Raw genomic sequence first — 13,312 nt, 5'->3', positions numbered from 1 at the left:
CCCTCACATCCTCTGCAGTGAAGACCGATGAACATAATCCGTTTAGCTTTTCTGCAATGGCCTGGTCTTCCCTGAGTGCTCTTTTAGCACCTCAAATGTCTAATGGCCCCACTGATCATTTGGCAGGCTTCTTGCTTCTGATGTACTTCAACAATTTTTTGCTGCTAGTTTTTGTGTCCGTAGCTAGTTGCTCTTTAAATTATTTCTTGGCCTGCCTTATACTTATTATACTTGAGTTTATATTCCTGTCTATTTTTCTCACTAGGATTTGAATTCCCGCTGTTAAAGGATGTCTTTTTGCCTCTAATTGCCCCTTTTACTCTTTTATGTTTAGCCATGGTGGCATTTTTTGATCCTTGTACTGTTTTTTTCTTTTTTATTTCGGGTATTCATTTTGTTTGAGCCTTTATTATGGTGTTTTTAAATGGTCTCCATGCAGTTTGCAGGCATTTCACCCTTATGACTGTTCCTTCTAATTTCTATTTAACTACCTTCCTCATTTTTGTTTAGTTCCCCTTTTTGAAATTAAATGCTGCTAAGGTGGGTTTCTTTGGCATTTTTCCCCCAACAAGGATGTTAAAATTAATTACTTTATGGTTGCTATTCCTGAGTGGTTCAGCTATGTTCTCCTCTTGGACTACATTTGGTGTGCTCCACTTAGGACTAAATCAAGAATTGCGTCTCCCCTTGTGGGTTCCACGACTAGTTGCTCCAAGAAGCAGTCATTAATGGTGGATAGAAATTTTATCTATGCATCCCTTCCTGAGGTGACATGTTCCCAGCTAATATGGGGCTAGCTGAAATCCTCCATTATTGTGTTTTCTGCCTTTGTAGCCTCTATAATGTCCCTGAACATTTAACAGTCACTGTCACCATCCTGGTCAGGTGGTCAGAAGTATATTCTTACAGCTATACTCTTATTGTTTAAGCATGGAATTTCTATCCATAGAAATTCTGTGGTACAGTTTTGATTCATTTAAGATTTTTACTTTATTTGACTCTGCCTTCTTTCACATATATTGCCACTCCCTCAGCAATGTGACCTATTCTGTCATTTCCTATATATTTTGTACCCTGGTGTTACTGGTCCCATTGATTATCCTCATACCACCAAGTTTCTGTGATGGACCTATTATATCAATGTCCTCATTTGATGCCAGGCAGTCTAGTTAACCCATCTTAGTATTTAGATTTGTAGCATTTGTATAGAAGAGAATGGGGAGGAAAAAGTTACAGCTAAGGACTGTCATTAATTCTCAAGAAATACCATTCTTGTTGATTGTTGCTTTTATTAGCTGACACTGAATAACACATAAATGTGTGGATAATTCTTTGTATGAATAACGTAATATGAATTAGTAAGTTTAGGACATTTGTAAAGCATTCATGTCCTTTATATCAGTCGGCTACTTGGCTTAGATGCGTTCTCTTTTTATTATTCTTTGTTTGTTTGTATTTCAGTAGCACCAATAGGCTCCAATCAGAGATCATCACTCCATAATGCTAGACACTGTGCAGAATACGTAAAAAGTCAGTACTTGTTCCAAAGAGCTTACAAAGTAGGTTACAAAAGAACGTAACTGGTGGGTGAAATGGACTAGTGAGAGAAGAGATGAGGATGTAAAGTTAAAACAAGCATATCTTAGCACCGTGAATAGTAGTCATAACTGGCCACCTGCATAACCTTTGTCAGCAATCTGAAGAGTCCATTGAGCTCAGAATAACAATTACATTATTTCTCAAGTCGCAGTTTGTAGGGTTGGGGACTTCTCTGCCAGAGTCACTGTAGAGTAATGTTCAGGAGGCAGGAAGGTAGAAACATTTGCTGCTATTCTGCACCCTGATGCTTATCTGCGTTCTTAGAGTTCAGCATGGTATTTGTGAACCTGTTTGCTTGGGTGGACTCGAGCTCTCTTTGAAATGTGTCACCCACTTCTTACTTTCCTGTACATGACTCTCAGGATCTTAGACATGGAGACATAGCAGGAATCCTTTTGGAGAGCTATGTAAGTGGCGTTGCTCGCAGACTATTACAATTATAATTCTACATTCATTAAACAGCAGTCAGGTAACATCATGTTAAAAATAAGGTGCCATGCATCTGTTGTTTGACAAATTATTTTTCATTGGATTGATAACTATCAAATGCTTCACAGTTCATAAAGCTAATTCTTGCACTTTCATAACCATATTACTGATATTGACTCATGTTATGGAAAACACGGATGTAACTGTACATCCAGGTATATGCTAATAATCAATTTATGCTTTGTTTTCCCACCAGGATATATTGAATGCTCATTTCAATACAGGCTAATAAATGCATTGCCTGAGCCTCAGGCCCTGGTGAGGAGAACAGTGATAATACTTATGTTCCTGTGAGATCAGCAACCAAGATGCCTGCAGGCCACTTGAAACAGCTTGAGGAGGGAGTCTTACTGCTGTTGAGCATTCCTATAGTAAGGATTCCAGTATTACTTATTAGTAAAAAGTTGCAGTGTGTGAGCAGTAGGTAGCAACGCCATGCTTATCACCTTTGTGATGCTGAGCCAGGTCAGTGACCTAATGTCAGTACCAGTGACCTTGTTTATGGTACGCCGCACAGGAAAGAGTGGCGAAACAGTCATTTTAATTATTAAGAAATACTTTGCAGCAAGGAACAAGTTCACGGTGAAAAGGATATATATTGCATGGTGGGGCCTGAGTCTTTCCACTTCTAGGCCATGGTTGCAGATGCTTTGTGGTCAGGATTTTCCCTGACTATGTGTGTTAGTGTCCCGCTGCTTATGGGGCTCTCTTTCTTTGGCATCCTCCTGTTTCTGTGAGGGTGAGGTTCTTCGTGAAGAGTGGGGTGTAATCTAAGAATCAGCTCCTGTTTCCTATTTTTGGAGAATGTTCTTGCACTGTTTAATTTAATCTGAGCCCAGACACTGCTGTGATGGGAATTTTCTGTATAGGTTTTAATTCAACAAATGGTTAGACTGAAAAACGAAGGAACATAAATCTGTCCTACCTGTTATATGGTGGGGAAATGGATCTGCCCTGACTTATGGGTGGGCTGGGAAGGTCAGGGCAGCCAGTTTTCCCTTAGTAGTGTGCAGGGCCTGTGTCAACTCTTCATGCTCCAAGCTGGGGCTGGGCAAGCAGGCTCTGGTGGGGAGAGAAGGGCTGCAGTTACTCAGTGCAGTAGCAGCTTGTCCACCTTGTCATATGCTGCTGGAGTAGCTGGCAGGGACCATGCGGTTGTTAACTAACCTAGTGGAGTTCCTCTTGCAGCAGCTCCCACCACCACAGGCATGGTGGCAGACCCACACTGTGGAGCTGCCAAAGTTAGCCACCTGCCTATTCCATCTTAGCCTCAGAAAGGGCTCAACATTGTAACCAGCACTAAGCTCTTCTGGGCAGGTTAATAAAACACTTTTTTTACAGCCCATAAGTGTTTTCTGCCCTCCATGATCACAGCACTGTGCACAGGATTGATCTAAGGCTTTTAGGGAGGTTTAGCAAGATGATTCTTAAGGATACATCCCAAACACAATAGATTTATTTAACACAGGAAGTGTGTGCGTGTGTGTGTGCGTGTGCATGTGTGTGTACGTACGTGTGTGTGTGTGTGGAAATTTAGGTTCTGCCTAGCCTCACTCACCATTCAGCTGCTGCTTTCTTCAACCTTAGTGTTGTTCTTTGTTTGGGGTTTTTACATTTTGTTTTCCTTCATTTTACATTTTCAAGGCTAGCATAGCAAGAAAAAGGGATAGAAACTTTTTTTTTTCTTTTAATGAAAACTGAGATCCCTGTTTATGGAGCCCAAATGCCAGCTCTGTTACCAAGCGACTTGTGCAAGCCCCCTCCCGGCTCACCAGTGCAAAAGTGAATGTGTTTAGTTGTCTTGCAGATATACTTTGCAGGAGGCCGCTGTGGGATTCTTTAGAAATTCCGACATTCTACTGAAGCGGCAATGGAATACTCACATGTAACGTACCTGACACACAAAGCAATACTGGGAGGCGTGTTTTCTCCTGATGTAACTGCACTGTAACAGCAGCAAAGTGGTTAACTAAAACTCCTGTAGTTGGGTTAAAAATATTCAGTAATATAGAGAGTCAATGCTGTGGTGAGCTCCTGGAAAGTGTGGTTAGTTTGTGGATTCTACAGGATGCACCACTGCAGGCAGAAGTGATTGCAATATAGATATCCTTTGTTCCACATGGACTCTCACAAATCCCTCCCTATAGGGATTTCAGTTTTCATTGGACTCCACTGTATGTTAAAAATCATGGATATGTACATATAACTCAGAAGGCTTGAAAATGTCTGAGCTGCTAAAAGACTAGAAAGTGTGTGAATAAAAACAAATGGGCCTGGAATGGTTAGCAATTCATGGTTTAGCATAATGGGAGGAAAAAAATGAGGTTATCTGTGAATCCTTATAGGTCAACATATCATAGTCCGCATTTGTGTTTCTGTTGAAGAAATATGCTTCTGCATATTTGCATCTTTTTCCCTCTGAAGATGGCTTAAGAGATATTAATCATTTTCTTATCTTCCATTGGGATATAGTATACCTCGAGTGAGTTTTTGTTCATTGCACAGACATGGTACTGTTTCCTTTGTATTTGTTTTATTTCTGTTTTCTGTATGTTACTTATATACAATAAATCTTTTTAGAAAGAAAATGGAAGATGAAATGTATTTCTTTAGAACTCTCCAGAAATATCTAGCAACATTCCATGAACTAGAAGACTCAAAACATTCAGAAGCAAAAAAAGGAATTGAGGGGGGAAATACACACATGGAATATGGATTTGTGCTGTGCCTTCCAGCAATATTTGTCTTGGTTGTTTTTATAATGAGTGCATTCAGTCAGAAAAATGTTTCGTCAATGTAATTCTCTAATTTGGACTTTAAAATAGGAAGTATTTCGTTTTGAGGTCATTAACCACAAAAATATTGGCCTTATTTGTCACTGTTGCTGGTGTTCAACTGTAAATCCTATTAATGTGCCTTCTATTGTAACTTAGAAAATGTAAATAAATTTTATGGCTGTTATTTTAGTAAGTCTGTGATGAAAACAAACTACTGTTGTAATAATTGTCTGATATTAAACCCAAACCTCTGCAGTTCAGCACTATTGTGGCCTATCTTTTTAAAGATGTGCTGCAATTTTAGTACTAAGCTCAGATTAATGCTAATAGGAGTTAGATGAGTAAATCCCCTGTGTGCTGATGGGATAACAGACCATTGTGCAATACTTTTCAGTTAAATTACATTTATTTCCTTTTAAATGAACTAATCTGGATTGTATTGTATGATCTAAGGAACCTTTTTTTCTCTCCTTAGGTTTATTTTTAAGAAGAACACTGACCACGAGGAAGTCCACCTGTTAGTCCATTTTTGCTAATTCTGCTGAAGAAAATGAAGCTACGCTTTGGCTGTACAGAATCCTTTACCACCACTGTTGGGTAAATGAGAAATGGTCGTGTGATTATGCTGACATCCCAGCATGCATTTGGTAGACCTGTGGTTAACTCGTTCCCTCTCCATGTGTCTACTCTTACAAAGTTTTGTCCTCATGATACTGTGCTTTCATTCTGCCAGTATGTGCCCAAAAGGCTGCCTTTGTTCTCATTCTGGAGGTTTAAATGTCAGTTGTAGCAATGCAAATCTCAAGGAAATACCCAGAGATCTTCCTCCTGAAACAGTCTTACTTTATTTGGACTCCAATCAGATAACGTCAATCCCAAATGAAATTTTTAAGGACTTGCATCAACTGAGAGTTCTCAATTTATCCAAAAATGGTATTGAATTTATAGATGAACATGCCTTTAAAGGAGTGGCAGAAACCTTGCAGACTTTGGACTTGTCTGACAACCGGATTCAAAGTGTGCACAAAAATGCTTTCAATAACTTAAAGGCCAGAGCCAGAATTGCAAACAATCCTTGGCACTGTGACTGTACTCTGCAGCAGGTCCTGAGGAGCATGGCATCCAACCATGAAACAGCCAACAATGTCATCTGTAAGACTTCTGTGTTAGATGAACATGCTGGGAGACCGTTCCTCAATGCTGCCAATGATGCAGATCTTTGTAACCTTCCTAAAAAGACTACTGATTATGCCATGCTAGTCACCATGTTTGGCTGGTTCACCATGGTGATATCCTATGTTGTTTATTATGTGCGGCAAAATCAAGAGGATGCAAGAAGACACCTTGAGTACTTGAAATCCCTGCCAAGCAGGCAAAAGAAACCAGAAGAAGCTGATGACATTAGCACTGTGGTATAGTATCCTGAATACAACTGACTTTGAGATGGCAATTAGATTTGGATGGCACTAAAACCAGAGGTTTACTTCTAACATTCATTGTAAACATTTAAGACTTTTTTTTTCAGTTTAACTGAATTATGCCACTGTTGATCTTTCTAACAAAGGTTTTTGTTTGGGTGGTATAGCTTAATTGCTTCTCTGGTGGTATTCTAAAGCAAGTAAACTAATATGTAAACATTAGTTAGACCCATTTAATAACAAAATTTATTTTTTTAATTTAAAACCGAATAAAAGCTTAACTTTGAACCATGTTAAACAGAGTAATTTATTGATCAGAAATCTGTCTAGTGACTAAACCTGTTTGGTTTGTCAATATTAATAAGATTAAAAATAGCAGTAATACTGTGAGTCATAACACTCATAAAATCTCGGGAACTCCAGTTCACAGCCAGGGGCTGCTCTTGATTTACTCGGAGGAAATCAAATGAAGAGCTGATGAATAGTAGCCCTTTTGTTGTTCCCCTTTCAAAAGGAAAGGGGAATGGAGGTGGGGAGAGCAGGTAGGCAGTAAGTTCCTGTGGGCTTAAGAAACGGAAGATATGATGTGCTCTGAATAGCACTTCAACTGAGCTAAGGAGCAGCAGCCGTGAGGAAGCCTGCACTTCAGGATGCCACAGCCAATTGGACAGATATGTAAGTACCAATGAGAAATGGGAATAATAGTGTCAAACCAAACCTTAAGGATTGATCAAATGAATTTAAATGTAAGCAGGAATACAGTCTGAAAAACCATGTGCTTATATACCTGTGACCACTGCAGTCTGTATTTTCATACTTCTTATTGAGCATGTGCACTGTTTCCTCAGGTATTCTAGTTGCTTTGCCAAGTGAAAAAGACAAGATGTGGTCCTTGTCTTGAAAAGCCTGCAGATAAAGGACTCAGTTATGGTTTTGTCATAAGCCCTGAGCAAGGGGCGGCAGCAGCAACAGATCAGGAGCCAGATTTTGTTACTTTGAGAAGCTCCCTGTTCCCTTTGATAAGCTACCTGCATTTTATGAAGGTGCAAAGGGGTGAGCAGCCTCTGAGGGCTGCTACTCTCTTTTCTGTGCATTCGGGCAGATCAGGATAGGGTATAGACAAAGACTTTGCTCTGCTCCACTCAACCCTCCAGCCAGAAAATCTAAGGCAGTGTGCCTGGGGAAGTAATCCAAACCTTACATCCACTTACTAACTTGTAGAGGTCTGCAGACTTTCTCACTAATAGTTGGGAAAAAATAGTGCATTTACCAGCTACAACCACCCAAAATACAGTATGCAGTTTGTACACAATTGTAATAATATGCAGGACATACCATATTTTAATTAGGGCTGTCGATTAATCGCAGTTAACTCACGCGATTAACTCAAAAAAAATTAATTGCGATTAATCGCACTGTTAAACAATAGAATACCAATTGAAATTTATTAAATATTTTTGAATTTTCTCTACATTTTCAAATATATCTATTTCAATTACAACACAGAATATGAAGTGTACGGTGCTCACTTATATTTTTGATTACAAGTATTTGCCTGTAAAAAATAAAAGAAATAGTATTTTTCAGTTCACCTCATACAAGTACTATAGAGCAATCTCTTTATCATGAAAGTTGAACTTACAGATGTAGTTTTTTTTGTTGCATAACTGCACTCAAAAATAAAACAATGTAAAACTTTAGAGCCTACAAGTCCACTCAGTCCTACTTCTTGTCCAGCCAATCACTAAGAGAAACAAGTTTGTTTACGTTTACGGAGATAATGCTGCCCACTTCTTAATTATGATGTCACCTGAAAGTGAGAACAGGTATTTGCATGACACTGTTGTAGCCGGCATCGCAAGATATTTACATGTCAGATCCGCTAAAGATTCATATGCCTCTTCATGCTTCGGCCAGCGTTCCAGAGGACATGCTTCAATGCTGATGACGCTTTTTTTTAAAAAAAAATGCATTAATTAAATTAGTGATTGAACTCCTTGGGGGGGAATTGTATGTCTCCAGCTCTGTTTTACCCACATTCTGCCATATATTTTATGTTATAGCAGTCTTGGATGATGACCCAGCACATGTTGTTCATTTTAAGAACACTTTCACTGCAAATTTGACAAAATGCAAATAAGATACCAATGTGAAATTTCTAAAGAAGGCTACAGCACTCAACCGAAGATTTAAGAATCTGAAGTGCCTTGCAAAATCTGAGAGGGATGAGGTGTGGAGCATGCTTTCAGAAATATTAAAAGAACAACACTCTCTGATATGGAAAATACAGAACGCAAACCACCAAAAAAAGGAAAATCAAGCTTTTGCTGGTGGTATCTGACTCATGATAATGAAAATGAACATATATCAGTCTGCACTGCTTTGGATAGTTATTGAGCAGAACTCCTCATCAGCATGGACGCGTGTCCTCTGGAATGGTGGTTGAAGCATCAAGGGACGTGAATCTTTAGCACATCTGGCATGTAAATATCTTGCAACGCGGGCTATAATAGTGCCATGCAAATGCCTGTTCTCACTTTCAGGTGACCCTATAAACAAGAAGCAGGCCACATTATCTCCTGTAAATGTAAACAAACTTGTTTGTCTGAGCGATTGGCAGAACAAGACGTAGGACTGAGTGGACTTGTAGGCTCTAAAGTTTTACATTGTTTTATTTTTGAATGCAGGTTTTTTGTACGTAATTCTACATTTGTAAAATCAAATTTCATGATAAAGAAATTTCACTACAGTACTTGTATTAGGTGAATTGAAAACTACTATTTTTTACAATGCAAATATTTGTAATAAAAATAAATATAAAGTGAGCACTGTACACTTTGTATTCTGTGTTGTAATTGAAATAATATATTTGAAAATGTAGAAAACATCCAAAAATATTGTTTAACAGTGCAAGTAATCATGATTATTTTTTTAATCGCTTGACAACCCTAATTATAATATAATACGGAAGCAGAGATCCTGTGATAATTCCAAACACAATACTGATTTTTCTCTCTAATTTACAGCATGGTACCAATAAAATCCAGTGCCATGGTTAAAAATTAATGATTTTAAAAAAATCGGATTTTTAATGTAATTGGATGTTTAATTTAATTTAAATGTTTTTCTTTTTAAAAGTAACCCATTAAAAATTATATTTGAAATTATGACCACCTATATTAAGTTCTAAACTTACTATTATATATTAATATATACATTCAATAAAAACATTCAAGCAATACGTGTCTGCTGCCAGTTTTAAGGATAGTCAAACCACTGAGCTGATAGAAGTCACTGGATAAGCACCTGAAGCCAGAGTTTGCTGAAGTGCTGGGCCAGATTTGACAGCAGTAGACTCTTTTGCAGGTACAGAGAATATTATCTTCATTTTAGTTTATTGAACTAGATCACTTCAGTGACTAGTTCACTGAAAGTTGAGAAACACATTGGGATTTGAAAAAGCCAGAAACCTTGTTTTACTCTTCCAATTTATGAATAAAACAAAGTCTGAGAGGATGAGATATACTAGTTCTAAAATCATGAAGGACATGATGACCAGAAACAATCCGTTCTCTTCACTAACTACAGATAATACTTTTGTTTAATAAATCAGTTAGTTTTAGACACAAATCATTATTTGGATAGACTGATTTTTTCTTATGTAGTTTTTATTTAACAAATGAAAACCATTTTAAAATACTATTTTTGTGCATTTTTATTGAATTCCAATTTTCATCCAAATGCAGCTTGATACAAATCATGAGTAAAAAAATTACTCATAGTAAATGAGAAATGCATAATTCTTCATTCAATGATATGATAAAAATGTAAAAATTTCAAATCTAAATAAATGTATGTTAAGGCATATAACTGTTAAAATATATATAACTGTTAAAATACACACACACACACACACACTCTCTCTCTCTCTCTCTCTCTCTCTCTCTCTCTCTCTCTCTTCTGGTTAGCTACAAAGAAGTACCATAGTTAATATAAAGACTATCTTTAGTTGCAGATCAACATGTTTTAACAGTTGATCATTCAACCAGCCAAAGAGAATCAGTATTTCTTTAGGAAAATAACTAAAAACTATAACTGCAAAGGAAGATTAAAATTGGTTATTTATATCAAGGATTCCTGCTTGCTCATTTAAATTACTTTGATCTAAATCAATCCATCCTGATAGAAATGGCAAACATTTTCAGACACGAGTATGTAAAGTTTGGCTCCTAAAGCTATATTTAGGACCTTAAATAAAAATGGCCTGTTTTTTTTGCAATGTAAATGTCACTGAATTCACCCAAAGTTTGAAAATTTTGGCCATGGTGTTTAAAGGACATGCAATATGAGTGAATGTGTGGATAGCGCATGTCCTACTACATATCGGACTGATGGGGGTGTTTTAGGTGGTTTTACTGATAAATGTTTATGAAAAATAAGACCGTCATATAGATAGTCTCAGCCTTTAATACTGTATAAATTAAACATTTTAAGGGCCGTAATCTTTAAAAACATGATGTTTTTATCTTTTCAAATTGAACAAATGAACCGGAATGCATTTCTGCTGTCATAATAAAACAATATTTGCGTAAGAATCCATATAGGTTCACTTTTACTGAGCATGGAATGTTTTGTGGCCTTAGGGATTAAGTATTTACAAACAGGTGCTTTAGAAAAGCAAGAGTTAAAGGACAAAAAATGAATTAAAAAAACCAAACTAGTAACCTCCCTTAGAATTATGAGGACATCAGTTATTTCTGTTAAAGCAGATGTATCGTGTTTTAAAATCTATGGAATGCTCAAGCTTGTTTTACACCTTTTGTGTGGGTTTATTAACTCTCTCTTTATCTGGGTTGCTATACAAAAGAAAGTAATCTATAAAATAAACTGAAGTTGGAAATAGGTAATTGCATTCCAAATGAAGAAAAGAACTTCTAGTTCTTTTTAATGTGTTCAGAAAGTGGGTAAGAATGGCTTTTTGTGTGATCTTCATGGGCCAAATGCTGTGTACCTGCTACTCCGGTGGACTCAGCAAGTCCCAGTATTTGGTCTAGTTAAATTTTAGGTACTCTTTAATGGAACAGTTTTGGAAAGTTAAAGATTTTTTTATATGCAGTGTAGTTGTAGCCATGGTGGTCCCAGGATATTAGCGAGACAAGGTGAGTGAGGTAAAATCTTTTACTGGACCAATTGCTATTGATGAGAGATTTCAGAGTAGCAGCCGTGTTAATCTGTATTCGCAAAAAGAAAAGGAGTACTAGTGGCACCTTAGAGAGAGAGGCTTTCAAGCTACACAGGGCTCTTCTTCCCAGATCTGAAGGAACTCGAGTGTTACAGCTAAATGGACTGAACAGACACACTAGATTTATAGCTTGTTACAACAATATATAACCCACTAACCCCCTCTTTTTGTCCTGTGACTGCAGAGGTGTTGACAGGCCACTCTACCTTGAATGGCCTCTTACAATATGTGCTAAGTAATTATGCTAAACAATCTTTGCATTTGCTTTGATGCTGAGAGTTCCTTTCCCAGACCTGAATAAGAGCCCTGTATGGCTTGGAAGCTTGTGTCTCTCACCAATAGAAGTTGGTCCAATAAAATATCAGCTCATCCACCTTGTCCGCTAGAGAATTGTTAGGTATTCTAAGTTTTGCTCTTTGGCCAAAAGATTAATCTGCTATCTGTTGAGCTAATGAAATTGACTCTTCAATGGATTTTCAAGAAAAAAGGCTTTTAGGGAGTGGAATGGTGTTAATTTGCACAAATCCTGTTGGGTTTAGATGTTACTGGTTTCTTTGGGCTGGTCTACACTACGGGAGATGGGATCGATCTAAGTTACGCAACTTCAGCATGATTAATGTAGCTGAAGTCACAATACTTAGATCTACTTACCGCAGTGTCTTCACTGCAGTGAGTCGACGGGAGACGCTTTCCCATCAGTTCCCCTTGTGCTTTTCGTTGAGGTGGAGTACTGGAGTCGACGCTAGAGTGATCGGCAGTCGATTTATTGCGTCTATACTAGACCCCCGCTGGATCGATCACAGCTCATTGATCCGGCCAGTAGTGTAGACAGGCCCTTTCTTCAGAAAATGTTTTGCAAAAACTCCAGACTATTCAAAGGTTCCACTCTCGCCCCCAACACTGCTACCAACTCTCTGCGTAGACTGCAGAAACAGCCTCCAATGAGAGGGGGAAATTCAAATAATGAATCTGAAGAGAACAGATAAAATTATATGCTGTAGCAGCAAAATACAAAAACATATTGAAATAGGACATGTCTTTCATAAGACTCACCATCTGTATTCCCTTTATATATGCTGGACCAAATTCAGCCCTGGTGTAATTCTGTTGACTTCAGTGGAGTTACTCTAGGAACCAATTTTCTGCCATATTTATATTACTGTGTTGCCAAGCAGAATATTGGATCCTAAAACATATATTATCCCTTTTTGGAGAGAAAAAGGGAACGGACTGCCGACATAGAATTGATATATTATTCAGCTCTACTGTTATTTATAAATATGTACTACACAATGTAGACAGACTATAACTAGATATGATTTTAATAGCAGAAAGCCTCCTTGGCAATTGTCAAGTGCCTCAATTCTTGCACACTGGAATCATACACTTTTTTTATCTCTGCCCCCCCCCCCCCCAAATAAATGAATAAACAAATCTTTAGGTTTTTTCCAGTATGTACAGCTCAAGCTCCGTGCGATAGATCCTGGAGCTACAATGATTTTTATACCAGCTGAGGATCTCGCTCATTGTTTGTAAAACCCCACCCAAACCTATGAAAATTAAGTTAAACTGTGCTTTGAAAGGCGATTTTTGTACATATAAACTCATATTGATATGCCTTCAATTGATTCTGTATTTAATTTAGTCTTGTTACAAATAAAAGGGTGATTTCTTTTAACTTCCAGCACAGCAATCTCTGCTTAAAATCTAAAAATAAAGCAGGACTTTCTCTGCCTAACACACAAAAATATTGCAATTACAATTTAGCTGGCAAGGAAAAGTATCCA

General features: G+C 37.7%; 1 protein-coding gene across 9 annotated transcripts in view; it reads left to right on the top strand.

Moving 5' to 3' along the window:
- LRRC3B (leucine rich repeat containing 3B) overlaps nt 1–13,312 on the top strand; it is a 69,386-nt gene that overhangs the window by 42,685 nt on the left and 13,389 nt on the right. For 7 of the 9 annotated variants that reach the window (XR_012638269.1, XR_012638266.1, XR_012638271.1 and 4 more), the window contains one exon: nt 5,341–6,958. Coding sequence is in view for 1 of the 9 variants with exons in the window: in XM_074945639.1 (XP_074801740.1) it covers nt 5,504–6,283 (780 nt within the window). In the remaining 8 variants the exon portion in view is untranslated. Of the gene's footprint in view, nt 1–2,284; nt 2,460–5,340; nt 7,206–13,312 lie in introns of those variants that run through there. The other 2 variants (XR_012638264.1, XM_074945639.1) reach the window with 2 other exon arrangements.

This window comes from Natator depressus, chromosome 2 (genome assembly GCF_965152275.1).
Source record: "Natator depressus isolate rNatDep1 chromosome 2, rNatDep2.hap1, whole genome shotgun sequence".
Classification (NCBI taxonomy): Eukaryota; Metazoa; Chordata; order Testudines; family Cheloniidae; genus Natator; species Natator depressus.
Note: the sequence above shows the minus strand (reverse complement) of the source record. Positions and strands in the feature narration are given on the sequence as shown.